The 26,429-nt window shown below is 32.5% G+C and overlaps 5 protein-coding genes across 5 annotated transcripts; 2 read left to right on the forward strand and 3 right to left on the reverse strand.

Moving 5' to 3' along the window:
• Positions 1-3,958: 3,958 nt before the first annotated feature.
• Positions 3,959-4,695, reverse strand: LOC148173185 (uncharacterized). Its single transcript, XM_088039853.1, has 4 exons — positions 4,552-4,695; positions 4,322-4,509; positions 4,158-4,268; positions 3,959-4,103 (listed from the first exon to the last, which is right to left on the reverse strand). The coding sequence occupies exons 1-4, from the start codon at positions 4,693-4,695 to the stop codon at positions 3,959-3,961; spliced, it is 588 nt and encodes a 195-aa protein (XP_087895979.1).
• Positions 4,696-5,064: 369 nt separating this feature from the next.
• Positions 5,065-8,547, reverse strand: LOC148173186 (uncharacterized). The gene is made up of 4 exons (XM_088039509.1): positions 8,494-8,547; positions 8,156-8,349; positions 5,298-5,408; positions 5,065-5,248 (listed from the first exon to the last, which is right to left on the reverse strand). The coding sequence occupies exons 2-4, from the start codon at positions 8,335-8,337 to the stop codon at positions 5,065-5,067; spliced, it is 477 nt and encodes a 158-aa protein (XP_087895635.1). The 5' UTR covers positions 8,338-8,349; positions 8,494-8,547.
• On the reverse strand, positions 8,368-11,527 carry LOC148173187 (uncharacterized). Its single transcript, XM_088039854.1, has 6 exons — positions 11,390-11,527; positions 11,155-11,345; positions 9,075-9,182; positions 8,820-9,024; positions 8,620-8,674; positions 8,368-8,579 (listed from the first exon to the last, which is right to left on the reverse strand). The coding sequence occupies exons 1-6, from the start codon at positions 11,525-11,527 to the stop codon at positions 8,368-8,370; spliced, it is 909 nt and encodes a 302-aa protein (XP_087895980.1).
• Positions 11,528-11,726: 199 nt separating this feature from the next.
• Positions 11,727-15,540, forward strand: LOC148173188 (uncharacterized). The gene is made up of 5 exons (XM_088039855.1): positions 11,727-11,895; positions 14,445-14,823; positions 14,882-15,043; positions 15,193-15,300; positions 15,405-15,540. The coding sequence occupies exons 1-5, from the start codon at positions 11,727-11,729 to the stop codon at positions 15,538-15,540; spliced, it is 954 nt and encodes a 317-aa protein (XP_087895981.1).
• Positions 15,541-17,788: 2,248 nt separating this feature from the next.
• nAChRalpha1 (nicotinic acetylcholine receptor alpha1) lies at positions 17,789-26,169 on the forward strand. The gene is made up of 7 exons (XM_088038654.1): positions 17,789-17,917; positions 21,533-21,733; positions 23,830-23,874; positions 23,935-24,044; positions 24,468-24,648; positions 24,699-25,628; positions 25,678-26,169. The coding sequence occupies exons 2-7, from the start codon at positions 21,539-21,541 to the stop codon at positions 25,879-25,881; spliced, it is 1,665 nt and encodes a 554-aa protein (XP_087894780.1). The 5' UTR covers positions 17,789-17,917; positions 21,533-21,538; the 3' UTR covers positions 25,882-26,169.
• Positions 26,170-26,429: the final 260 nt, after the last annotated feature.

Consider the following 26,429-nt stretch of genomic DNA (forward strand, 5'->3'; position numbering starts at 1 on the left):
TGTTTTTCTTACATAATATTTTATAAAATAAGTAAGAGCAAAATTTCCATACAATTTCCCACCCATCTCCGCTGCAAAATTTCTTTCATTACCGCTGTCTCCGCTAGAATTGTCCTTTGCCCTCTCGTACTAAAAATTACTGTAGAAACCATAAATTCATCATAAAATTAGCTCTATCAACTGAACCTGTGATTCAATACCTATCAATTTGCAAGATTTACCGCCATATCCACGCCTACAAACAAACAGAATAATAAATTATTACCTGAATTGAACGCGCAAATCTCACTGTTGCCACAATTGGCCTAAAAGCTCATAAATATTCCACCTAGAAACTGTTTTTTCCTGCTCGAATGTTTGAGGTTGGAGACGAATCTCGATAGCTAATTAAAGCAGTTTATTTACATCGTAAACATGTCAACTATATCAATTCCACAGTTTGCGAACTTCGTTTTACAAAATTCTCCCATGGCTTTCCCAAATTTATAAGCATCTAGATATTCATTGTCATAGAAATTTTCTTGCTTTGGTCTACAACGCAATCGATTAAATTAAGTTCATCAAGCAAGTTTTCTCCAGTCTAGCTTACGTGAAAATAACGTGAACTAACTCTTCAAAGAAACTGTAAGATTTGTCAGTTGGTCTGTGAGCTAACTCACAAATAACTCTCAAAATGCAAGATTTGCCTCCATATCCACGTCTAAAATTACAAAATAAGAAAATATTGCATGTTTTACATACTTAACTGAAGCAACAATTCTGCTAAAAGCTCATAAAAATCCCATCGAGCAATTGCCCGTTTCGTCCTGTTATCAGAAAACTGAAGATTTGAGATATTCGTTGGCAACAGATAATTGAAGTTGAAACATGTGCCGATGGTAACAGATCCTTCTGCATTAAGAGGAATGCCAACACCTACGGTGGCCTACAAAATATTACTCACTCAAAAAAGAAAAATGTAGAAATACTACTTCGACCAAGTTTTCAGGATCTTCTTGGTGTTTAGGCCAAAGCAACACTCGTTTCGTTCGTTTTCCATTAAAAAATGCGTTACATGGATTGCAAAATATTAATAATAATAACAATAATAATAATACATTTATTGTGCAAGATAATTTGCCGATCATTGTATAAAGTTTTGTGTAAAACTGTTCGGCCAGGTAACTGCAGTTCTATTTATGTGATAATGATAATACTTCTAAATTTAGTCAGAACTCTGAGGTATTTGTTTAAGTAATGTTAGGGAAAAAGTAAAAAAAAAGTTTTTAACCACTGAGGCGCGTTTATTTATGTAAATGATTTGAACATGTATGCGGCTTTGTTGGAGTATTAAGTTAAGAAACGAAACAAAAAGATTCAAGTGATTTTTAAAACTTTAAGACATCAACGGGACTTAACTTTTTCACTCAATTTAGGGGAAACCAGGGTAATGGGAGCCTACTAAGGGAAAATGTTGATAAAAACAACATTTGTTAACATTCTTATAATTTTTAATTAGGAACTCTTGCATTAATTATTTAAGTATATTTCAATCACAAATATAACAAATTACAGTCATAGGTTTGAGGTCCAATAACGATTTTACAAAAAAAAATCAATAGCTCCCATTACCCGACACATGCGGGTAATGAGAGCCCATTTAACGTTTTTTGGGAAATTGGGCCATAATATTTACTCTGCCCCGAAAATTCAACTAAACATACTTTAAATGAGATCTTAGTTATTAATGCGATGAACTATTTGTAACACAAATAAAAAATAAATATAGAATATAACTTCATGCTTACCTTGGCGCTGGCAATCGGCAGTTTTTTATAAGCATGGAGCGAAAAACACACAACCCTTCTTCGTGACTTAACGGATGGCGCTAACGACTAGTGTTCATTGGGCGAAGTTTAACGATGGTTGACGGAAGCGACCGAGTGCTTACGATCGCGCAAATGTGCCTACTTTTCCTTGTATTACTATCGCTCCCATTTCCCGATGGCTCCCATTACCCTGCGTTCCCCTAATTTAAAAATGATTTGAATTTTAGTTTTAAGACACTAAATTACTCGCGCACTAAAAAATACTTCGACACTGTTATGCAAAACTCGCCACAAATTTGACACTCGAGAAAGTTTTTCGAATTTACGAAGAGTTATAAAGAGCAAAAATTTTATTTATTTACTTAAACATAATTTTGTCTTGCCTACATGTTAACACACTAACACAGTATTACTACCACCTGCCACTTGTCAAAAAACGCATACACTTACACTTCGCGAAAAAAAATTCTGAAAGAAAAAATTAGAATTGGAGGAATACATAATTAGAAAAAAAAAGAAAAAGCAGAGCACTTTGTAGCACAATCTCCAAAACGACCGTCTTTATCAAAAGTCGAAACACAATTAATTTAATTTCCTAATTGCTTATTATAACTATCTTTTTCTTGAACGAGCAAAAAATTTTTCAGGTGGCGCTATTGTCATAACCGAGGAATAGAATGACAACTTTTCTGAAGGAAATTACTATTTTCCTACGACTCCATATGAAAGTGACATTTTCCACACGGTAAAATGACTCCGACAGTTGATGTTTTCGTACATCCATTTCCGAAAGTAAAAGTCACTAGTGTGATATGAATATATCCGCACAGACCTGTCAAGATTGACAGTTATTTTGAAATACAAATGTAACTCTTGAATTGTTGTCGCAAATATGTAGACGATTCACTGTAAAACAACATGCGTAATGATAAAAATGAATTGGTTAGGTCGTTTTTGACAAATCAGTTTTGACAGGTCTGTGCGGATATATTCATATCACACTAGTGACAAATGGATGTACAAAAACATAAACCATCTAAATATGTGGAATACGTCACTTTTTAAGAGGTTGTAGAAAAATGGCATTTAGAATAGATAAGAAATGAACTATTGTCGAAACTTATGGTTTCTTCCTGATGATGAAAGGTCGTAGGAAAAATAGTGTACATAACTCGTCGGAAAGTGTTTTTCTTGCACTCGTGTAATATCTGCACTCGGCTAGCGCCTCGTGCATCTACTTTTACACTCGTGCGAAATTGGTCACTTTTCGTACTTGTTATGTAAATATCTATTTTCAATCGTATATTAACGCGGCTAAATCGCAAAATTGTAAAACGAAAAACGCGGATTTTAGAAATTTTCATTTCAATGCCAAGCAAAAATTGCCTAAAATTAATAATTTTTGTGCTACAGCTGTAAAATTTAAAAAAGTTACTACTTTTAAGTTGTCTATTAACTCCATTTCATGTTCGAAATTTAACAATTGGTTAAATTAGATTGTAAATCTATTTTGGTGAATAGGTATTAATACCAATTTTTAACGCTCCATATCTATGCAGCTAAGATGGATAGATAAATGCGGTTCAACAATAATAGTGGCAGAGAAATGTACAAAGAATTTTCTTCAAAAATCTTTATTTTTTGGTGCTTCTTCTTTAATCACTTGTATCACAAGATATACTGACTGTTAAAATAATGAATTTTCCTTGCGTTTGATCACCAGAACGTGTTTCTCGAGATACAAAACGTAATAATCTGTCATAGTAACAATAATTTGCAGCATCGTCAGTTTTTCTTTTGCCTTAATTGCTGTTTTATAAAACTTGGTTTAGAGAAATTTCGATTTCCTTGGTGAAATCAGAACAAACAAAACTGAGTTTAAAATCACCAGTTAAACTAAACTCAGTTTATTAGTTAAACGCTAGTTGATGAAATCGACTCTAAATTTAACGATTTTGGTAAAACCACTTCTAGAATAAAAGAATAAAACAGCAGTCAATAATGGGTTTAATTAAAACTTACTCTGAGAAACCCTTTCAAAGTAATAAATCAGCTAAAAATAAAAAAAATCTCATTGAAACAAATTAATAATGCGAACCTATTTGCAAAGTCGCAGGTTAAGGAAAATCCGAACTTAAGAACTCTTTATTCTACATCGTAAACATATCAACAATGTCAATCCCACAATCTGGAAACTTGGATTTACAAGATTTTCCCATTACTTTTCCAAACTTCTGAGCTGCAAAATATTCATTATCGCTATGTTGTCGCAAAGTTTCCTTGGTGCTGCTCGGTCTAAAACAAATTAAAAATGAATAAACTTTTTCCTTTTCCCACCGTCTTCCTCACGTGAAAACTGCGTGCACCAATTCATCAAACAGACTGTAAGTTTTATCAACGGGTCTATGCGATAATTCACAAATGGCTCTCAATATACAAGATTTTCCGCCAAATCCACGCCTACGAACCAACGAAAAAATAAATTATCACCTGAATGGAACGTTAAATCTCACTGTTGCCACAACTGCCCTAAAAACTCGTAAATATCCCATCGTGAAATGGACCGTTTTTTTCTTTCGTAGTAGGTGGTTGGTTTAAGGTTCGAGATATTGACTGGTAGGCGATATTGGCCTTTGATAATTCCTGCGATGATGACGGTTTCTACGTCTAAATCTACGGGGACACCCACACCTGTGATAATCTACAGAAAATGTTGAGATGAAGGGAAAAGTGGGGTACTAACTTGAAGTCTACTGTTTCCTTTCTCCCACAGCAACGTCCGCTTTTTTCTACTCAGACCGAATTTTTTATCCGAAGTTCCGTGACGAAAATTCCAATAAAACACCAAAATTATGGCCAGGAACTTCACAGATTTGTTTGCCAACATTTTCAGATATGATCAACGATGCCGCACTCACTGATCTGCATTACCCGAATCACTTAAGATACCCGTTTACGGTTAAGTAACGGAGATTCTTTATTTATCCTAGAAATATAGCTAAAGTGCTTTTTGTTTGACTTTTATTGATGTAATTAAAGGAGCTCCAAACAAAATTATCGCCCGTCAAAGCTTTTGACCACTAATCAATTCCGTACGAGCAATTTTTCGCAGCGTCAGTGATACTGATAAATGTATTCCTGCACGCCTCATCAAATCCTTCGCAAGGTGAGGAGAAAATCACAAGAAAATCTCAAATCAATACAAGCAGCTCAGTTTTATTCGCTAATTTTCCACAACTGTTTTCTAAAAACCTTCTTATGTGAGAGGATAATGTCCAAAAGTGGAGTAATAGCCGAGAGCTAGATCAATCAATGAAAAAGGACACCCTGGAAACATTTCGAAACATTCTTCGTTCTGATATCTGATTCCCTTTTGTGACGCTTGATAATACTGATAATGTCTCTCGTCTTCCGGTTCGTCAATGCGATTCTTTGGATATCTAAAATTGCAATATTGTAAAATATTGTAAGTTATCGCCAACGACTGACTTGAATACGATTCGCAGGATTTCATCTACTAAACTTTCGCCTTTGGGTTGGAAATGACGAGAGGCTTCACATAAAGCTCGGAGGACGCAGTTACGGCCGTTGTAGCCCATTCTGGAAAAGGAGTTTATACCCTCAAGGATTTAATTCTGATTTAGGAGTCAGCTTAAAATTAAAGTTTCCTTAAAAACGAATAAACTTCTTCTTTGTTGGAAAATTTTGGAATTTTGCAGCGAAGGATAACACTCCAAGACAATTTTTTTGTTCTCTAGATCAAATTTAATATTTATTGGAAAAGCTAAATTTTTTCTTAAATTCGTAACTGTCACATTTAGTGTATTAACAACCACATATTTGCAAATTGCAATTTTTAAGTTGTTTATTAACGCCACTAAATCAAAATTTTGGAGAGCAAAAATTACAATTTTTTAAATTTTAATTTTGAACGAACCAAAAATTTGCACTACGTTTCTTTTTATTAAATTATGTAACTTCAACAGTTTTCTTCCTATAACAGTGAAAATAGCAGGTTTTGCTACTTTTACCTTGGTTATCACTTGCGTTTAATTAAAAAAATTGTGTGCAATAAATACAATTTTTAGAAATAGTCATTTTAAAAATGAACCAAAATTATCGAACATTTTATATAAAAATTTGTATGTCAATTTTAGGAATATTATTATTTTTGATTTGTCCACCAACTTACTAAACTGTACCAAATCACTAAACACTAAAGAGCTAAAAATACAGATTTTAGAATTTTTTATCTTCAAGTAAGAGAAAATCCAACCTTTTTTTATAAAAATTCGTAACTCTGGCAGTTTTAGTGCTATAACATTGAAATTTGGGCAAACTGCCACTTTTAAATTGTTTATTAACGCCACTAAATCATCAAATTATTGAGCAAAAAATACAAATGTTGAAAATTTTTATTTTAAACAAACCAAAACTTTGTCTTACTTTTTATTAAATTCCATACATTTGACATTTTTTAGCCCAAAACAGTAAAATTTTCAGGTTTGGTTTACTACTTTTGACATAGTTATTATCTGTGCTAAATTCTAAAATTTTAAAGCAAAAAATAAAATGTTTAGAAAAAGTCTTTTTTAAAAGAACCAAAATTATCCAACATTTTTATAAAAATTCGTAACTGTGACAATTTTCGTGCTATAGCTGTCAACTTTGAAATGATTATTATTTTTGAATCGTTTAATAACTCCATCCAATCGCTAAACTTCTCGTATAAATTACAGATTTTAGAATTATTCATATTCAAGCTAAAAAAATATCCATCAAGTTTTACTAAAATTCGTATCTCTGGCAGTTTTAGTGCTATAACATTGAAAATTAGGCAAATTGCAATTTGTAAGTTGTGTATTAACGCCACTAAATCATCACATTATTGAGCAAAAAATACAAATCATGGATATTTTTATTTTGAACAAACCAAAAATTTGCCTTACTTTTTATTAAATTACGAAACTTTGGCATGTTTTAGCCCAAAACAGTACAATTTGCAGGTTTTACTACTGTTGACTTAATTATTATTTGTGTTAAATTTTAAAATTTTAAAGCAAAAAATTAAATTTTTAGAAATACAGTAGAGCCTCGGTAATCCGGACCTCTACTAGTTCGGTGATCGCTGTAATCCGGCCGGGCAATGAGCTTTGCGGGGGGACGGGCGGGGGCGGGTGTAGGTGCGGGCTGCCATGAGCCAATGCGTCGTCAGTCTTTTGTTTATGTAAAGTCTATTGTTTTATCTAATTTAACTTACTGTTTTTCTACATGAACATGTACATTTTTGACTTTATGCTTTCATTTAAAAATTGATTAAAGAAACTAAAGTTAAACATGTGTTTTAGTACCGTCAAATATGGCATACTGTAATCCGGACGCCTCGATAATCCGGAAAGGGTCTTGTTTTTGCCTCTCCGGATTAACGAGGCCCTACTGTAGTATGAATGAAGCAAAATTATTTTTTTATTTTTTTATAAAAATTTGTAACTCTGACAATTTTAGTGCTCTTGCAATAAAATTTGAGCCAATTATAAATTTTGAGTGGCTTATTAACCCCAATAAATTGCTAAATTATAGAGCAAAAAATACCAATTTAAAAAAAATATATATTTTAAACGAACCAAAAATTGTTCTCTACTTTTTGTTAAATTCTATAATTTTGACATTTTTTGTCTCAAAATAGTGAAATTTGCAGGTTTTACTACTTTTGATTTGATTATCATCTGTGCTAAATTCCAAAATTATAGAACAAGAAACAGAATATTTGATCATTTTTATTTTGAGAACAAACCAAACATTTTTAAATACTGACAAATATTGCAAAATATTTCAAGAAGAGTCGAAATTAGCATAACACATTTTTAACTTTTTTTTTAAATTACGCAGAATACAAATCATGTATTGTGTAGTGTAATCAGCATTTCAAACATAACATGATTTCTAACTTTTATTGTTTAAAGTTTCTAGAGTTAGACAATTAAAAACTTCAACAAGTTTAGTTACACTCATGACTGCTCTAGTATTAATACACATCCAGCAATTTCTAATGAAACGAAATTTCTGCTTTATCGTTGCCTGAAGCGACTGGTTTAACATTTAAGTTCGAAATTTGCACTCAGAAGTCACCTAGAGCAAACTCGAACTTTACCTAACAGAATCTTGCTCACTTCTTTATGCCGTTTAACTTTGCTTTTTGTCGAATTTCTACATAACTTTGAAATGAGAATTTCGCTTGAACATCCTACGTTTAAAATTCATAAATATAATTTTGAAACAGACACTGCAAGTAGAGGAATTTTAATATAACTCCACGGAGCTTTCCATTAATTAATGCAGTGACTTACGATTTCATGATTTTCTCGATCTTAGTATAAAGATCTCTGCGATGTCGCCTTTGCATAACTTCCTTTGACTTCCCTAAAAACTCCTTAAACGGCTTGGTATCGTTTGGAAGTTCGTACGAAATGCCCCAGTTTACGCCTTCCGTGAATATTTCACCTGGTGTTATTCCCATTTGAGCAGTCATGCATATTGCTATCTGAAAATTAAATTCGGGTTATGTAACGAGATAAGTCATTCCAGAATTTAAAATTAAACCGAGTTTGTTGAACGTAAAATCTCTTGAGACCACATCATCGCAATTTTTGGTCTTGTATTCAGGATTAAAGCCATAAATACTTACTGATAAACTCGATCCTTCAGGGAACACGAGATATCTTTTTTTCCGGGACAAAATCTTATCTGGAGGATCGTTACTGGCACACAGAGCTAAAATAGTGATGAAGAAAAATATAGCTCGAGTAATTGCCATCTTGAACAGTCAACCATAAATCATTATGTGACTGCGTGTTCTTCGAATCTGCCTGTTAATTGAAACGTAACTGAGAAAACAGTTACATACAAACAACAACGAAATAACTTATTCAAGTCGCTTCATATCTTAAAATTTTATTGATCGTGCAGTTTACAGAGTTTATTTTTATATTGATCGTCTCGTTTTCAATTTACTTCCGTCGTTGGTATCGAAACTTGATAATGAGGTTCCTCCGTGTAATCGTTGTAATATCCTAAAGCCAGATCTATGAGCGAGATTGAACATGCCGGGAACATTCCTGCACAATCCTGTTGCTTGTTTTCTCGTCCTTGTCGATACGCTGAATGATATAAACGGTGCTCTTCAGGCTCGAAAACCGATATGCTTTGTCCCGGAAACCTATCAATCAATACCGATTAATAATCTCTTTTTAAACTTAAATAACTTACTTGAAGACAAGACGGATCAATTCTTCTGATAAAGTGGGACTTTTACGACTTAAACGAGATGCCTCACATAAAGCTCGAAAGACACAACTCCGACCGTGGAAACCCATTCTGGAAGATTATTTACGTCTTAATTCCGAAACAATAAAGTAATGAGGACGTGGAAATAAAAATGTAAACAACTTCAAACGGATCAAATTTTATTACATTCCGTTTTACATCCCAGCGAATTTACAAGACTGAGAAAGCTTTTTGCGAATGAGATACTGCTAGTTTTATATTTTAACGGAGTAACTGCAGCTATTTTACGATGCGCCAACGAATTTAACTGTGGATTATAGCTCTAGTTCAAAACATTTGGTTTTATGATGCATTAATTTTCAATTCTTTTCAATGGGGGGAAAATAAAGGGTTCTAACATTGTTGTGTACATTTACAACAATTTCACGACAAACGATAAAAATTAAAAATTCAGAACGTTTAAAAATTTAGCTCGTGTTGTTATCAAATAAGCAGTTTTTATCTACCATTAAATAAATTTGCCTTAAATCGAAAATTTCTGTCTCTTGTTTTATGAATTTGTAATATGAAAAGTTAATAAACAGGTCAAGGCTAATAATATCCTCAAATTTATGCATTGCAGATTTTATCTTCTCCTTAATAAAAAAATTTCAAAAATTGATTTTGTATGCTTTATAAATTTCTATCAATAGGTCAAGGCTAATAATATCACTACATTTCATTATTCAAACATGAAAACTGGAATAGTCACAAATTTTGATTAAAAATTAGTTTTGCCTCCAAGGAAAAACTTCCAAAATTTTTGTCTTTTTCTCTATGATTTTGTAATTTGAAACAATTAATTAGTGTACCAAAATTAGTCTCATCTCCAAATTACATCGATAACGAGTTAAAATTGTACTGGTTGTAATTTTGCCTTTTCTTTAATAAGAAAATTTCCACAATTTTTCTTGTTTGCTCTATAAATTTGTAATTTGGAACAGTAAATGAACAGTTTAAGGCTAATAATATTCCTACGTTTCGAATTTTCCAAAATGCCTGTTTTTTGCTCTATTAATTTGTAATTTGAAACAGCTAATAAACAGGGCAAAAATAGTTATATCCCCAAATCTCATTGAGAAAGCAATACTACTGCAAAAGTTACAAATTTTAATAAAAAATGTGGCAAATTGTGTTCCTTCTAAGAAAAAATTTTTCGAATTTTCTGTCTCTCACTGTGGAAATTTGTAATTTAAAATAGTTAATTAGTAAGTCTAAAATTTTACTAAAAAAGTGCTAAAACTACAGCAGTTATAATTTTTTTATAAAAAATGTTTTTTTTTCTCATTGTTTTGTATTATTTGCTCTAAGAATTTTAACACGTTTTGAACAATTCGCATATTAAAATTTTTAAAATAAACAAGTTAAAAATGTTTATACATGTGTCGCACTAGGAAAATTAAATGAATCATACTTACTTCAGTGATTAATCGTAAATAAAAATAAAAAATTATAGAAGTAGATAAAATATCGTATTTAATTAATTTAATTAAGTTACATTAGATTTTTGGTAAATCAGAGTGTACTTGCCAATCTGGAGGGACCGAATTCTCTTTGGGAATGTACGATAATGAATGTAAGATAATTTTTAAATTATAAATTTAATTAAAAGTAAAATTTAAAGTAAAATTCTAGTCGAATTAGAAACGTTGAAATTGAACTTTTGAGATTAGAAACGTCAACTGCCCATTTTGTTACCACTCTCGCCAACTGCCCCGTTTAGGGTGTTTTGTTTTTGCCAACCTTAGTAACTTCTATGTGTTGTTTATTTGTTTGCATTAAAATATGTAATTCACACACATAAAAGCTCATGTCTGACATGGATTGATTACCTCAACATAGTTTGTGTGTTTTGAATAAACGAGTAAACTTTCCAAATAAATAAAACAAACTCCTGCAACTCACAAAACGCCAACATAATTCAGAAAATTTTTAAAACTTGGAGAAACAAAGCTTTGGCCGCGTTCCTATTCGGCAAAGCTTTAAAGCTCAACTCGTGAATGTATGTATACTAAGAACTTACGAATCCATGATAACTTCCGCTTTACTATACAAATCCCTTCGATGTCTTCTTCTTAACAAGTAGTTAGATTTGTCTTCAACATATCCCAAAAGAGTAGTTCTGTTGGGAAGATCGTAGGCAACACCCCAATTGACGCCTTCGGTGAAGATTCCCATGGGTAGGATAGTTTGTGCCGTCATGCAGAACGCCCACTGCAAAAACTATAATTTAAGTTAAAAAAATATGAAAAACTTACGATCAGGGTAGATCCATCTGGAAAAGCCACATATCTTTTACGACGAGAAAGAATAACGTTGTCATTTCTAGATCCACCCGAATTTATTTCGGGAACAAACAACATAAAAACTCCAATGAGATATAAGGGGATCTCCATTCTCTATGAACAAGTTGGAAAAGTTGGACAAACTGCGGTCAATAAAATCCAGAATTAGTCTACTTGTGATAATTTAATCACAATTGTGTTAAATATTTAACTTAAAGTACCGTTTAGCTATGAAAACCGTTGAAACAATTATCGCCTTATCAAGAAAGAATTTAGCACAGTGTCCGTAGTCGTTTACTCGGGAAAAGCAATGGCTAGACAAGTAACCACATGTGCAATTTTCTTTATTATATTTTTGATACGAGCAACGCTACAAAATTTACAAGATGACATCCAAGCACGAATTAATGACACGGATGCAAGTTTGTCGAGAAAACGAAGGTACCTCATCTTCCCGGAAGGAAGCTCTCTACAGCTAGGTGCGTATTCATTTCATGTTAACTGTCGCGTAATCTGTCAATCTCTGCGGATAAATTTTTATTTGAATTCCACCGTGAAAAATGCAAAACCGAATTTAACAATTCCGTAGCGTGAAATTTACTACATAAAAGCTTCTTTTTTCGCGAGCTTTGAGCAATTTGACGATGATAAGACTTAAAACACAGGAAGCTAATTTGCTTTTTTCAGGAAATTGAACTTGGCGCACTTTACTTCAAAGCGCAGTCTTTTTGTAAATGTATAACAAGCTTTAAGATATTGGTGCTTTTATCGGGCTTATTTTCAGAGGAAAGTAAAGTTTTTTCGGTTATTTCAACGAAAATTGATCTAAATTTTTTGTGGGCTTTGGCGGTGGTAAAAGGCTTTGATCCAGGTACAAAAAATGTGAATTTAAATAAACTATTACTGGTTTATTGTCATAAATAAAGTAGCATCTTGAAATCCACTTAAAGCTGAAGACTAAAAAAAAGGAAAGGCTGACCCGAAGGAGAGATAAATTTTACTTGATTTATGTTTATTGAACTGAGGATAGAAAAGAAAAGTAATAAAGTAGAAGATTATTACCACATTTTGATAATAATTTGGTGATTTATTTAGATTCTTAGGGTCTTAGATATATTATTCGAAAACTGCAAATTTTACCCCATTTGGTACACCCATAACTATCATTTTTAGAATTAGCTGAAAAAAATGCTTTTATGTATGATTGTATAACAATTTAAGCTTAATGATATCCTTTAGCGTCCATAAAGTGGCTTTTTATGAACGGCGTACGTAATAATACAATTAAACAATTGGGTAAACTTAATACATGACTCAAAAACAATAACTTCCTTTAATTTCATACCTCTAGCACTAAAAGTACAAAAATTACGATTTTTAGTGATAAATGTCGATAATTTTTGCTTTCCCAAAATATAAAAATTTCTAAAATTTGTTTTTTGCTCTACAATTTTGCAATTGGGTAGAGTTAATACATGATTCAAAACTAGTAACTTCCTCAAATTTCATACCTGTAGCACTAAATTTACCAAAATTACAATTTTTAGCGATAAATTTTTGGTTCGTCTTAAAAATAAAAATTTCTAAAATTTGTGTTTCTTGCTCTACAATTTTGCAATTTAGTGGAGTTAATACATGATTCAAAAATAGTCACTTCGTTAAATTTTATATCAGTAACTCTAAAATTACCAAAATTACGATTTTTAGTGATAAATGTCAGAAATTTTTGGTTTGTCTTAAAAATAAAAATTTCTAAAACCTGTGTTTCTTGCTCTACAATTTTCCAATTTGGTGGAGTTAATACATGATTTAAAAATAATAACTTTCCCAAATTTCATATTTGTAGCACAAAAAATACTAAAATTACGATTTTTAGTGATACCTATATGTCGAAGATTTTTGCTTTGCCAAAAAATAAAAATTTCTAAAATTTGTGTCTTTTGCTTTACAAGTTTGCAATTTAGTAAAGTTAATATATGACTCAAAACTAGTAACTTCTGCAAATTTCATATCTGTAACACTAAAATTACCAAAATTACGATTTTTAGCGATAAATGTCAAAAATGTTTGCTTCGTCTTAAAAATACAAATTTCTAAAATTTGTATCTCTTGCTCTACAATTTTACAATTTAGTGGAGTTAATACACGATTTAAAAATAATAACTCCCTCAAATTTCATATCAGTAGCAATAAAATTACTAAAATTACGATTTTTAGTGATAAATGTCGAAAATTTTTTCGACGTTTTTAAAATAAAAATTTCTAAAATTTGAGTTTCTTGTTCTACAATTTTGTAATTTGGTAGAGTTAATACATGACTCAAAAATAGTTTATTCCCCAAATCTCATGCCCGTACTACTAAAATTACAAAAATTACGATTTTTAGTGATGGATGTCGAATATTTTTTCTCTGCTCAAAAAATAAAAATTTCTAAGATTTGTGTTTTTTGCTCCACAATTTTGCAATTTAATATACTTAATACACGATTCAAAAATAGTAACTTTCTCGAGTTGCATACCTGTGGCACTAAATTTCCCAAAATATGAACGACTATTTCTAACTTCTGAGTGTTCACTTTTATTTCGAGTTTTTTTCTAGACGTTTTTACCTTTTCAAAACATCCGTCAATTCAGCCAACACAGAACAAACAGATCAATAACAAAATGAACGTACACAAATTAAATAAATCTGACAAATGAAACTTTCAGACGCACAGTAAATAGAGAGTTAGGGATGACAAATCGTTGCCTTCCTGTTTGAACGTCCATGAAAAAATCGTAGGCTTCCGCCCTCCGAAAGACATAATCGATATTTGATTCACCCTAAAAAATTGGCACGTGCAAGAACAATCTCAAACAAAAAAATCCAATTCTTATTTAATCGCTTCGGAATTAGAGATAAATGCTGAACTGATGTCCAATTTCTTACAAGATTATCTGTGCTCTCATTCTTTATCTAAGTAGAGATTAAGTTAGATCTGGAGTTAATTGCTGAGATTAAAAAATGTAATTGTATACACTGTTTCAGTTTTTTGCTTCACACAGCCATCTTTGGGTGTCGGCCAACTCTTTACAGTCGGCTCTACAGTGGCGTTGGCATGGCAGTTACCTCATGATCCATTTGTGCCCTTCAGAAGGCCCTCCGAACTCCTCCACCGCATTGACAAGCCCCAAAAGCACGCTTCCGGCGGCTGGACGATACAAAACACAAAATCCCCGGCACCTGTCACTTACACGAAAACCTATTACAATCCATTTCTCATAAATAAACCACCAGCAAGCAGCTACAACACCATCAAAGGATACTCTAAGATATCTGTTACAAATCCGGGATTTACCGCGCTTCACACCAAAAAGAAAATCAATTATAACAACACCCCGGAGCGGACCTACAAGAATCGTAACCAGTAATATTAAGATTTAAGCCGGTAGAGCCATGGAATTGATTGGAAATTGTGCTTGCAGGTACAAAACGGCGAAGGACTCTAGAACGAGTCAAAACGCTCAACAACCGCGGAGGAAAATTTACAACGAGCCTGTTACGACTTATCTACATCCTGTTTATCACAGAGTTTATAGAAGGACGAGGAGGGACCTATACACTAAAATCGAAAAGTTGTTCGCAGGGTAATAAATATAATACCAGCAATCTTCAGACTCGGAAACTAATTTCATAATTTATCTTTAAAGATTTGAGATAACTAAAATTTTACACGCAATTTAATAACACGCTACTATCACCCAGTTGTCTTTGTTTAAACAAAACTTATTTACAGACTAAGCAAAGATGGCAGAGCGTGTTTGCTTAAGACGGTTTGCGAAGTCAGCAAAGCAGCCAGAGAAAGAGGCACTTTTATGGAAGAAATTATTAAAGCCATCTTTAGGTACGGTTTATGTAAATATTTTTCTATTTTTTCAGTGTCTTATCGCTTTTATTGCAAATGGAAATTACAAACTTGGTTGTTTTAACTGACGGGTTTGTTTTTAGAGTCCGACATTTTGAAGACGAAGGTCACGAAGAAAGGGATGAGTTCGACTTGGCAGCGAACAAACAACATAATTGCACTGAAATGTATCCAACATGCGAGCACTCAATCTGGGGAAACATGTTCTCTTTCCTTTGATCAATAAAATGAAAAAAATGCTTTGTCGCCGTTTTGTTCGGGGATTTAAAACAAAACTGTTTTGTTCGGAGAGGGAGCAGAAAATGCAGTTTTCCTGCAGATGGGGTGGAACTGGGAAGTTTAATAAAATAAATTTTTACTTTTTATGGGTATATTTATAATTAAAAAAATATGTAAAATGATGCACACTTGCCAAGAGGAAAGTTTCTATCCCAGCGCATCCACCATTTTTTAAAAAAAAATACTAAAAATCATAATTTTGGTAGTTTTAGTGCTACAGCTATGAAATTTGAAAAACTTACTATTTTTGAGTTATGCATTGAGTCTACCAAATTGCAAAGTTGTAGAGCAAAACATACGAATTTTAGAAATTTTCATTTTTAGAACGAAGCAAAAATGTTCTACATTTATCACTAAAATTCGTAATTTTAGTAATTTTAGTGCTACAGCTCTGAACTTTGGAGAAGTTACTATTCTTAAGTCATGTATTAAGTTTACCAAATTGCAAAATTGTAGAGCAAAAGACACGAAATTTAGAAATTTTTATTTCTAGGACAAAGCAAAAATGTTCGACATTTATTACTAAAAATTGTAATTTTGGTAATTTTAGAACTACTGATATAAAATTTAGTAAAACGACTATTTTTGAATTATGTATTAATCCCACCAAATTGCAAAATTGTGGAGCAAAAAACACAAACTTTAAAGATTTTTATTTTTAGGACGAAGCAAAAAGATTCGACATTTATAACTAAAATTCGTAAATTTAGTGCTTCAACTATGAAATTTGGGAAAATTTTTATTTTTGAGTCGTGTATTAAGTCGACACAAATTTTAGTAATTTTCATTTTTAGGACGAAAAAAATATTTTCGATATTTATCAATAAAATTCGTAATTTTGGTAATTTTAGTGTTATAACTATGAAATTTGGGAAAGTTATTTTTTTTAATTGTGTATTAAGTGTCCCAAATTGCAAAATTATGCTTTATCGCTGTTTTGCTCGGTGATTTGGAACAAAATAAGAAGGCTATCAGAAAATGCAGTTTACTCCACATAGGACGGCACCGGAAACTTTAATAAAATTCTTTTTTAATTTTCTTTCTATAATTGTTTAAATTTCATTCTAATTAAAAAATCACGTAAAATTATGAACACACGCCAATAATAAAGTCTCTTATTGCGGCGCGTCCACCATTTGTAGAAAATTTAAAAACGGGAATATTGCTGCAGAAAGAATCAGTTTTTTCTATTAAAATGCATGAGGCTTTTGTTGCAAAATGATTGAAGATAGAATATACACCCAATAAAAAATAACAAAATACTCGAAGCCATAAAAGGAAACATTATTTTCAATCTCTATGCAGTAAACGGCTCCACAAAATCGAAGAGACAAAGTTCCACCATCGCAGTTCTGAGGTAAATAAATCACAGTCATCTCAAGAAAACTTGTTAAACTCTCGAATTTTCCTATAAATGAGCTTTACATGATTCTTTTCATAAGAATTAATGAATGGTGCACTTGCTGCTATAAATTTTCGGTTTTATAACGTCGCAAATGGATACAATTTGCAATATTAATTTACATATAAATTGACGATTTGTATCCAAACCGCTCGAAAATAAATGAACAATCGGCTAGTTATGAAACTAGTTGCTAATTTTAATGGAAGTTCTTGTTCCGCTAAATAACCGGTTGCGTTCCCAAATGAGACAAAACTATACAAAGGACTTAATTTGAAGCATGTTAAGTCATTATAAGTTTTGCTAGAATAGAAAAAAAGCAATTTTTATGACACGAGAGCACAATAACTAGTCAATGTTTCGCGGAGGCTTTAGTCTCCTTCGCCCAACAAAAACCGCCAGTTTTTCGTGTGGAGCAAACTTCGGCAAGTTGGACATTGCCTGCCGCATCACAACCAATTTTTTCTGATAGAACAAAACCTTCCAATGAACTTGAAGAATGAAAGTAGCAACTTTGAGAGTGTTTGGTCTTTTTAAACTCATTACTTCCCTTTCGCTGAGATAATCACCGAGTAGGAGCAACTTTCATAATTAATTAATATGGGAATCAATCCGAAGTGGTGCGGGATATCGCATTGCTGTTGGTGAGTCCTTCATTCATGGTGTTAGCGATAATTCCGGTCCGCCCTCCGGATCGAGTCTCCGACCGGGTATTGACTGGCTTTCCTCGGATCCGTTCGCGAACCTCCGTCATATCAAAGAACTGCTAAGGGATGCTGCACCCCAGTAGCTAGGGATGTCCTGCCGACAGCAGAGCTCTAACAGAACCACATCGCAGTGACGGTGATGCGTGATACTATGAAAAGTACATCGAGAACGTGCGTTTTTAGATTTGATTGGCAGATCATGTAAGAGGTGAGAAACTGACAATTTTATTCAATTCTGAGTTTTGGCGAAGTTTCGAGCTTTTCTTTATTGTTTAGATTTGAAAGTGGGCGTTTACTCACTGACTTATAAAAGCTCTCGAGTGCTCTTTGTCATCTTAAATCTTTGTCTTGAGAGATGTGATACGTGGTGACAGGCAAGATTAACATTTTTATCGGAAACTTGAATCGCTTAAGATAATCGAAAGAATATATACTTTATACAAATCGCGACGGTCGAGTTACTCCTATTTGATTATCACGGAAAATCGTTTAGTTACTATTTCTTCGAAACCTAAAGACATTAGGAAGTTCAAAGGGAATTGCTACTATTCAATTATGTAATTACGGGAGCCTCAATTGGAAATTCTTTTCACGCTGATAAATATAAGAGTTTTATGGAAATGCGACAAATTGAATTCTTCCAATGTCTTCAGAATTTTGCATTACATCATCAACAGATTCAGAAATATCTAGTAGCAAAATGAGAAGCATTTTTCTACAACTGTCGGCAATTTGGGTCAAGAAAGTCATTTTAAAAATTTGTATATTTTGCATAAACAAATCAATAATTCTAACAAAAATTGTAATTAAAAAATTTGATCTTTTAAAACACAATTCATTAAACAGTTTATTGCTTTTTGGCTGCACTTATTTTTCTAATTAACATGTTGCAATAATTTCCAAACAATAAAGAATGCAAGTAGAAAATAAACACACCTAAATATTTACTTAATTAAAAAACAAATCAATTAAAATTGGTGGGAGCAATGACAAATGGAACTGCTAAAGAAATCGCCTTTCCCTATCTGCTTTAAATTTTTAATCTGATTTTATCGATTCTAGTCGCAGAGTAAAAAATGCATCTAAATCGTTTAAATCTCGATTTCGAATTTGATCAAATGAAATTAAAAAATGTGATTTCATTATTTAAATCGAGCGAGTTTTAATTATTTGCACTGATATTTCCGATTTTAGAATATCGGGTTCTAAGCCGATTCAGGAGTGTTCTATTTTGAACTCCTAGACTAAAATCTATTAGAAATCTTAACTTCTATAGACTTAAAATCTCAGCGATTAAGCCTTTGATTTAAAACTCAGAAAAGTTATAATTACAAATTTCGGTCTTAAGATTCTATAAAAAAATTGTAATCAGAATAAAATAGTATATTATGTTATTAGGAGTAGAAATTAATAAAAAATTGTATTGAATTCAGAGAGCAAGCGGGGTAATGCAATTTGAATAAAATACAAAAAGGGATTCTGCTCCTACTAAAATATTCTGTTTTTTTCAAGTATTTTCAATTTGAACTGGCGGCGCACGTCTTGTGGCCTCTATTTAATAAAATTCTATTTTAAATACTGTTCGCAAAAACTTTTATTAATATTTAGGGTTGAATAAAAACAACACTGCAATGTAAGCTCAATGAAAGATAGAAATGTCAAATGAATGTAAAACCTCAAATGGCTGTCAGATTGCATTACGGTCCCTGGGTTATGATTCGTTTAACCGCTAGCTTTATTTTATTGGTAATATAATGTAAACATTTTGTTACGCTTAAAGAAAAAATACATATTTTAAAAACACCACTTTATTGCTCTCACTAAATCTACTGCAATTAAGTAAAGTAAACTTTTCAAGGCTTCTAAGAAAACTGATAACCGAACGATTGCTCTTTAAGAAGAAAATGCACAAAAAAAGCTATTTACTAAGTGCTTTCTAAAATTAGATAAGTCGCTTTACAATATTACAGACTTTTTCTACCTTGGCTCTACTTCATTGGATTTTCGTTCAAAAATAATAATTTTTGTACACTGTAGATACAAATGATCTTTATTGAATTCTACCTCAGAGACCCAAAATCCTTTTAGCCAAATTTCAACTACTCAACGTTATTAGGCGACTGTAAGTAAAAGAAAGCAAGAAGAGAAATTTGATAACATTAAAGAAGTAAAGTGGGTTAAAACGTTTCAGGAGCGGCCGTAAAGTTACTTTTTACAGTTTTATGTGTAAGTAAGAAAGTGTTACTTCTTTATGTAATTTGTAGAGTATACAAAATTTTATATACGATTGTTTGAATTTTTACAAGTGCCAAATAAGAACAAAAACTGTTCAGCAAAAACATGAGTTCAATAATTTTTAAACAAAATTTACAAATCAATTTTTGTTTTCGGTTATCGCAAAGGGGTCAATAAAAATATTTTTGTTGTTCTTTCTCTATTAACATAACATTTATATTTCATTATGGAAAGTTATTGTACCAAATCATTGACTTTAAATAGAACTCTGATTATCACACGCAAAATGGCAATAAATTCTTCATTGAAAACCAGAATATGTTGGCTGGAAAATATATTTGTTCGCATAGTTATAATTCAATGTTTTGACGAGAATAAAATTTTATGTAAATAAGGTTTCAGTAAAATTCTTTTGCGCATTTTGAAAAAAATAAAATTTTCCACTTTTCCTGATTAAGAGAATAATTCCAACACTTATCGATTTAAACATAAATCGGAGAAGCAAACGCAACATTGTCGTATTTGCTCAGGATTAAGAGAAAATCTCGGAGTAATGGCGGATTCTGTACCGTAATTGTAAAAGCTACTTTAACTAACCGGCGGGATCACAGGAAATGATTAAAACAACTAAAGCCTCTAAAATAAACGAACCGTAGTTCAAAATGACGACCAGTTTTTATCTAATTCAATTAAAATTAGTCGACTTTGTTATTTGTTTTTTATTAACATTCTGTTAGTGAAGGAAAGGTTCTCTGAGAAGTTTTCAATTTTAATAAATTCAGTTACTGCTAACGATCCTCCTAAATTCAGTTTGCCCGTAGCGAAGATAAACAAAACATTCTCAGTACTAAATCCGCTTAATTTCTTCATCTTAATCGCTGCTAAGTGACCGAGGCTCCAAGCCGAGGTGTAAACTTAAAATAATTTTAGTGTGAGGATTAAATGAAATTTCTTGTGCTATTATCTTGTATAAGTAGTAAAGTTTCAGTAGTAGTATGCACAAGTTTTTAAATAGATTTCTCAGGAAATTAAATCCATTAGTTTCAAAATTTCATACAAGTTTTCTCAAAGTTTTTAGTACATTAAACATTAATCTCGTTTTTTGAGGTAGTTTACAAACTAATCCCGATGTTCCAAGAACTTTACTTTTAGCGTGTTAGCTTTGTGTGGATTGAGATGTCATTCCCTTCTGCGATTTCTTTGTGGAACCAAAAATGAATTTTCTTCTCCAAATAAAACCTGTAAAGCACACAATTAAAACAGTACAACACGATTAAGTTATAAACGGATACAAAGAGTACAATGAAACGAAAATCCAACAAAAGGAAATTGAGTGGGAACAATACAATTTCTCAACGAAATAAAATACAAGCAATATAGTGCAGTCCTCCTGAGACCGTAGAAATTAGCAACATAATTCATCTATAATAAAGTTATGACAGTTGTTAGAGTCTCCCTTAATTAATTACTACCTTGCAGTCATCCTTTCACTGACGTTTCCGATGATTAATTAATACTGCTGCAGTGCGCTGTAATTACAAAGTTGACCAGTTGACGGAACACAATAATCTAGCTAATTTCATTCCAGGAAGGTATGATGGAGCTGTTGCTCACCCTTTCATGGTTGATGCTGGGAGCTTTTAACCCGGTTGTTATTGGCAACCAGGATGCCAAACGTCTCTATGATGATCTTCTATCAAACTACAACCGCCTTATCAGACCTGTCGGCAACAACTCTGACCGACTCACCGTCAAAATGGGCCTCAAACTATCCCAGCTAATCGATGTGGTAAGTCCGAAAAATACGCAGAAATTTGCTTCAATGCAGATTATCTTTGGGAACATGTTTGCGTATTATGCATGGAAATTAGACGAAGATTACGTCAATTTCTGTGCAACACTGTGTGCTAATGAGCACGACACTAAACCTGATTTATTCATGTGCTTGTATGGATAAGCCTGCGAAAGGGGAGAATTTTTACTTTATGGAGTTTTGGTTTCTACTGAACACAAATTTATTTTTTGCAGTTTTTCTTGAAAACTCTTAAGGTATTGAAATAATCCCACAGTTTTTTGAAAAGCCAATTTAATAAGCTTTCCAACGCCGTAGAAAACTCATCGCTAGGAGTTGAACTTCTTATAATATTTTTGCAAAAAGGTTCTCATGTTCTTTCTTTAGTGATTTTTATATGTAATTTTATATAACTTAAAAATTATTTCATCGATTTTTCATTGTAATGCATCATTGAAAACATTGAGATCTTGTCTTTTTAACCCGCTGACAATTGTATTGCTTTCTTTTATCATTTAGAAATTACAGAACAAAAAATCATTGAAAAATTTTTCAAAAAAATTAAAAGTTTTATAACTTTTTGGCGATTTCATTAAAGAAGCAAATTACAAAATCGTAAATTCAGAACACATATTAAGTTTTAAAATGACTTAATGGTAACGCAGGCCAGAATAATACATTTTGAAACAGTTCTTGATGATTATGAGTTCTTAGTTTGCTTATAGACCAAAAAATTAGGAAGTGGAAATCTTTGGAAGTAATTACTTTAATTTTCTAGGAAAGACAAATGGTAACTATTAAACACAAATACTCACCAATCTGTTAAAAAGTTAGCACAAAATGAGGAAGTAGATGTTACTGAAAATTAATTTTTTGCATCTTCACTTGAATTTTTTTACAAACAATCTGGTATAAGTAACTGATAAAAATATCAACAATTTTACTAAAATTTTAACTGGGGCGAAAAAAATATCTAGATTAATACGAAAACGTCTTTACATACATAAAAAATTAAATTAACAACTTTTTAACAGCTGCTGCATAATTTTTAGGTATATTTAATTATGACCAGTGAAATTATTTAACAATGCATGATTTAACGAAAAACTACAATTTTTTGAACATTTAAATTAAATTTTTTACAAAATCTCCGAAAGTTTTCAAAAGTTTTTTTTTTAAATCTCTATATTCATCGTCAGGTAACTTCTAAATAATAAAAGATAATAAGGTATCACACTAAAAAAAATCAAATACCACTTTAGGAGTTCTAGGCATAAACGTATTAAGAAGTGTTTAAAAAACGTTCGTTTTTCGAATTTTTTATCAGTTTTTCTCCTGCCGACTTCTATAAATAATTCGTTGGAAAACTTATTTAATTATCTTTTCAGTGGTGTATTATAAAGTTTAATGATTTTGCAAGTTGTTGAGCAAAACTAAAACGTAGGCGCGGTGTAAAAAAAGATATTTTATAAAAATCTCTGTGTCCTGACCTGATGGAGCAATACCCGATTCCGAATTATTTCGCCGCTTTAATAAAATAGAAAATAGAGAGAAAAATTAGAAATTTCCTTTGGAGAAGAAGCTACTGAAAAGTCGACCTCTCAATAATAAATTCTTTGCTCCTTTTTTTAAGATAAAACCACTACGAAGATCACACATTTGGAGTGTTTTACCAAACGTTTTTCGTCTCTTGAATTTTTTTCTTTGAGTGACGATTTAAAAATGAGTACTTCACTGGGCCCCCATAATATTATATCGAAAAGACATCTCTTCTATAAACGCTAATTTCGGAAGATCTAAATTGTTTTTGTATTCTCCGAATTTTACAGATTTCCACCTTAAATAATTATAATAAAGTAATTACAAGTTTGATGTTTGAAAGTCAAACATAAATGAATTATTCCCGTCTGAAACAAAGTAAACAAACTCCGTCGGCTTTAAATTATTAGATAAAAATCCGCTTAAATTAAAGCGACGCAAATAAAACGAATTGACGTTTACTTAGACAACATGTTTTCAAAGCAAATTTTCACAAGCTTTAAAACATTTTACTACCGAAATAAGTAATTCATGTTACAACTTTTTTTGTCCAGAACCTAAAGAACCAAATAATGACCACCAACGTTTGGGTCGAACAGGTACGAAAAAAAATTAGCTGTATTCAGAATCAGGTGTAAAACCGCAAGTATGCATTTCAGGAATGGAACGATTATAAGCTGAAGTGGAATCCAGACGATTACAACGGTGTTGAAACTCTCCATGTTCCATCTGAACACATTTGGCTTCCAGATATTGTACTCTATAACAAGTAAGTTTTTGATAAGCTTACGGCAATTTATTTCGTGATGAACGCTTAGTTTAAAAATATGGTAGAAACGTGGAATCTGATTAAAGCGTTGGAATAATGAGAAAGTGGCGCATTGCGGTATCTTATTAAAAAAACGTTCCTTTTCACCTTCATAAATTCGAGGAATTTTAAAAATAACCCGACAATGTTGTTGTGTTTAAGCACCCTCTGCAATACTCGCAAACAATTTCTGGTGTAGTTTAAATTATTTAGGTCGCTCGCATGCTTGCCTAGCTTTGTAAATCAGTTTGATAATAGAAGCTCTTGTTATGTATTCTACGTACATTTTGCGCTACCTGCTCGAATAGAAGATCAAAGCGATTTAATAAACAACGCTGAAGTAATTATAAGGAGCGTATTTAAACGGGTTGCTCTCATTTTTAGTGCCGATGGCAACTACGAAGTGACGATAATGACCAAAGCCATCCTCCACCACACGGGTAAAGTAGTATGGAAACCTCCAGCAATCTATAAGTCTTTCTGTGAAATCGACGTGGAATATTTTCCGTTCGACGAGCAAACATGCTTCATGAAGTTCGGATCTTGGACTTATGACGGATATATGGTAACCTGCGTTCCAGAGTAATGAAAGATGTGTAAACATGTCTTTGCTAGGTTGATTTACGCCATCTGTCACAAGTACAAGATTCCAATAAGATCGATGTAGGTATAGATCTTCAAGATTATTACATATCAGTGGAATGGGACATAATGAAGGTACCAGCAGTGCGAAATGAGAAATTCTACAGTTGTTGTGAAGAACCCTATCCTGACATCATCTTCAACATTACTCTAAGACGAAAAACTCTTTTCTACACCGTCAATTTAATCATTCCTTGTGTGGGCATATCGTTCCTCTCCATCTTGGTGTTTTACTTACCATCCGATTCTGGCGAAAAAGTATCACTCTGCATCTCCATTCTTCTTTCCTTGACTGTATTCTTCCTCTTGTTGGTGGAAATCATTCCTCCTACTTCCATAACAGTGCCTCTGTTAGGTAAATATTTGCTCTTCACAATGTTGTTGTGCACTCTTTCCGTCGTCATCACGATCGCCGTTCTCAACGTCAACTTCCGTTCACCAGTTACCCACAAACTGGCTCCTTGGGTTCGTCTCTTCTTTATTGACATCCTCCCGAAATTCCTCTTCATAGAACGTCCCAAAAAAGACGACGATGACGATAATAAATGTCAAGACAGTATGCTCACTGATGTTATCCAAGTTCCCATGATGGACAAATGTAAATCTTTCGAAAAAACCTCTTTCGATAGTTTCGATTTGGGTCTTCCACCTCCTTCTAGATTCGACGTAGCTGCTTCTGGAGGTATGGGTCCCTGCTTCGGGGAGCCCCCTTTCCCTTCAATGCCCCTTTCCGGCGGCGACGAAGACTTGTACAGTCCTGCTAGTTGCAGGACTAACACTTTCGACGGGACAAGCGACGCGAGTCCTTCTTTCGACAAGCTCGATATGCATGACATGGAGAAAACTATAGCCGATTCCAGGTTCATCGCTCAACATGTTAGAAACAAGGACTCTTTCGAAAACGTAAGACGATGTTTTAACATTTTAAATAAGCTAAATGTGTTTTACTCAGGTCGAGGAAGATTGGAAATACGTCGCTATGGTCCTCGACAGACTGTTCCTGTGGATTTTCACCCTCGCTTGCGTTGTTGGAACAGGACTTATTATTTTTAATGCACCATCACTCTATGACACCACAAAACCCATCGACGTGCTCATCTCGAAGGTGGCCAAGAAGAAAATGGCTCTATTAAAAATGGTACCGGAAGAATTGTAATTGTAGTCCCTCCGGAGGGATTTGTTGACATTAAGACTTCAGTTGAGATAACGATGATAATCATTAACATAGTAATTGTTATAATATGTTATATGGTACTTGGGTGTGAGCCGTGTGATGTTACTGTAGCTAGTTTTTTTATTGATAAACAGAAAACGGCTCATTTCTCTGTATTTGATAAATCAATAATATAATGTTGAAGCTGTTTCATTTATAAGATATTGTAGTTTGCTCATAATATTATTGAATAAATCTTTTTCCATATTATAAACATAATTATTTTATATAATATTTATAAATGCACGATATTCATTGTAATGTACATAAAATAATAAACTCAATGTAGATATGATTAAAACGAACTCTTATTGTTAAAACAATTAACTAACAGCATCAATAAACAAGCATTTCTTACTCAGAGCAACTTTCAAAAGTGAATAATAAAGTGAAGTTGAGATAAAATTAAATCATTTTTGAATCTCGCGCGTCTATAATGTAACGACTAGGCAACCAACAATACTTATCTTGTTTTATTTGAGATTTACAGG

The sequence above is a fragment of the Gnatocerus cornutus genome, chromosome 6 (assembly GCF_029298725.1).
Source record: "Gnatocerus cornutus isolate USDA-ARS CGAHR chromosome 6, icGnaCorn1.1, whole genome shotgun sequence".
Taxonomy (NCBI): Eukaryota; Metazoa; Arthropoda; class Insecta; order Coleoptera; family Tenebrionidae; genus Gnatocerus; species Gnatocerus cornutus.

What these genes read in the sequence shown, in the direction of transcription:
- LOC148173185 (XM_088039853.1), bottom strand. Translation starts at nt 4,695, where the DNA reads ATGTTGGCAAACAAATCTGTGAAGTTCCTGGCCATAATTTTGGTGTTT. An exon ending in AAGGAAACAGTAGACTTCAA is followed by an intron (nt 4,510 to 4,551) that starts GTTAGTACCCCA and finishes CATTTTCTGTAG; the next exon opens with ATTATCACAGGTGTGGGTGT. An exon ending in TTAGGGCAGTTGTGGCAACA is followed by an intron (nt 4,269 to 4,321) that starts GTGAGATTTAAC and finishes GTTGGTTCGTAG; the next exon opens with GCGTGGATTTGGCGGAAAAT.
- LOC148173186 (XM_088039509.1), bottom strand. Translation starts at nt 8,337, where the DNA reads ATGACTGCTCAAATGGGAATAACACCAGGTGAAATATTCACGGAAGGC. An exon ending in ATCGAGAAAATCATGAAATC is followed by an intron (nt 5,409 to 8,155) that starts GTAAGTCACTGC and finishes CTCCTTTTCCAG; the next exon opens with AATGGGCTACAACGGCCGTA. An exon ending in ATCCTGCGAATCGTATTCAA is followed by an intron (nt 5,249 to 5,297) that starts GTCAGTCGTTGG and finishes TTGCAATTTTAG; the next exon opens with ATATCCAAAGAATCGCATTG.
- LOC148173187 (XM_088039854.1), bottom strand. Translation starts at nt 11,527, where the DNA reads ATGGAGATCCCCTTATATCTCATTGGAGTTTTTATGTTGTTTGTTCCC. An exon ending in TTTCGATACCAACGACGGAA is followed by an intron (nt 8,675 to 8,819) that starts GTAAATTGAAAA and finishes TTCAATTAACAG; the next exon opens with GCAGATTCGAAGAACACGCA. An exon ending in ATGGTTGACTGTTCAAGATG is followed by an intron (nt 8,580 to 8,619) that starts GCAATTACTCGA and finishes TCACTATTTTAG; the next exon opens with CTCTGTGTGCCAGTAACGAT.
- LOC148173188 (XM_088039855.1), top strand. Translation starts at nt 11,727, where the DNA reads ATGGCTAGACAAGTAACCACATGTGCAATTTTCTTTATTATATTTTTG. An exon ending in AGGAAGCTCTCTACAGCTAG is followed by an intron (nt 11,896 to 14,444) that starts GTGCGTATTCAT and finishes ACACTGTTTCAG; the next exon opens with TTTTTTGCTTCACACAGCCA. An exon ending in ACCTACAAGAATCGTAACCA is followed by an intron (nt 14,824 to 14,881) that starts GTAATATTAAGA and finishes TTGTGCTTGCAG; the next exon opens with GTACAAAACGGCGAAGGACT.
- nAChRalpha1 (XM_088038654.1), top strand. Translation starts at nt 21,539, where the DNA reads ATGATGGAGCTGTTGCTCACCCTTTCATGGTTGATGCTGGGAGCTTTT. An exon ending in TATCCCAGCTAATCGATGTG is followed by an intron (nt 21,734 to 23,829) that starts GTAAGTCCGAAA and finishes TTTTTTGTCCAG; the next exon opens with AACCTAAAGAACCAAATAAT. An exon ending in ACAAGGACTCTTTCGAAAAC is followed by an intron (nt 25,629 to 25,677) that starts GTAAGACGATGT and finishes TGTTTTACTCAG; the next exon opens with GTCGAGGAAGATTGGAAATA.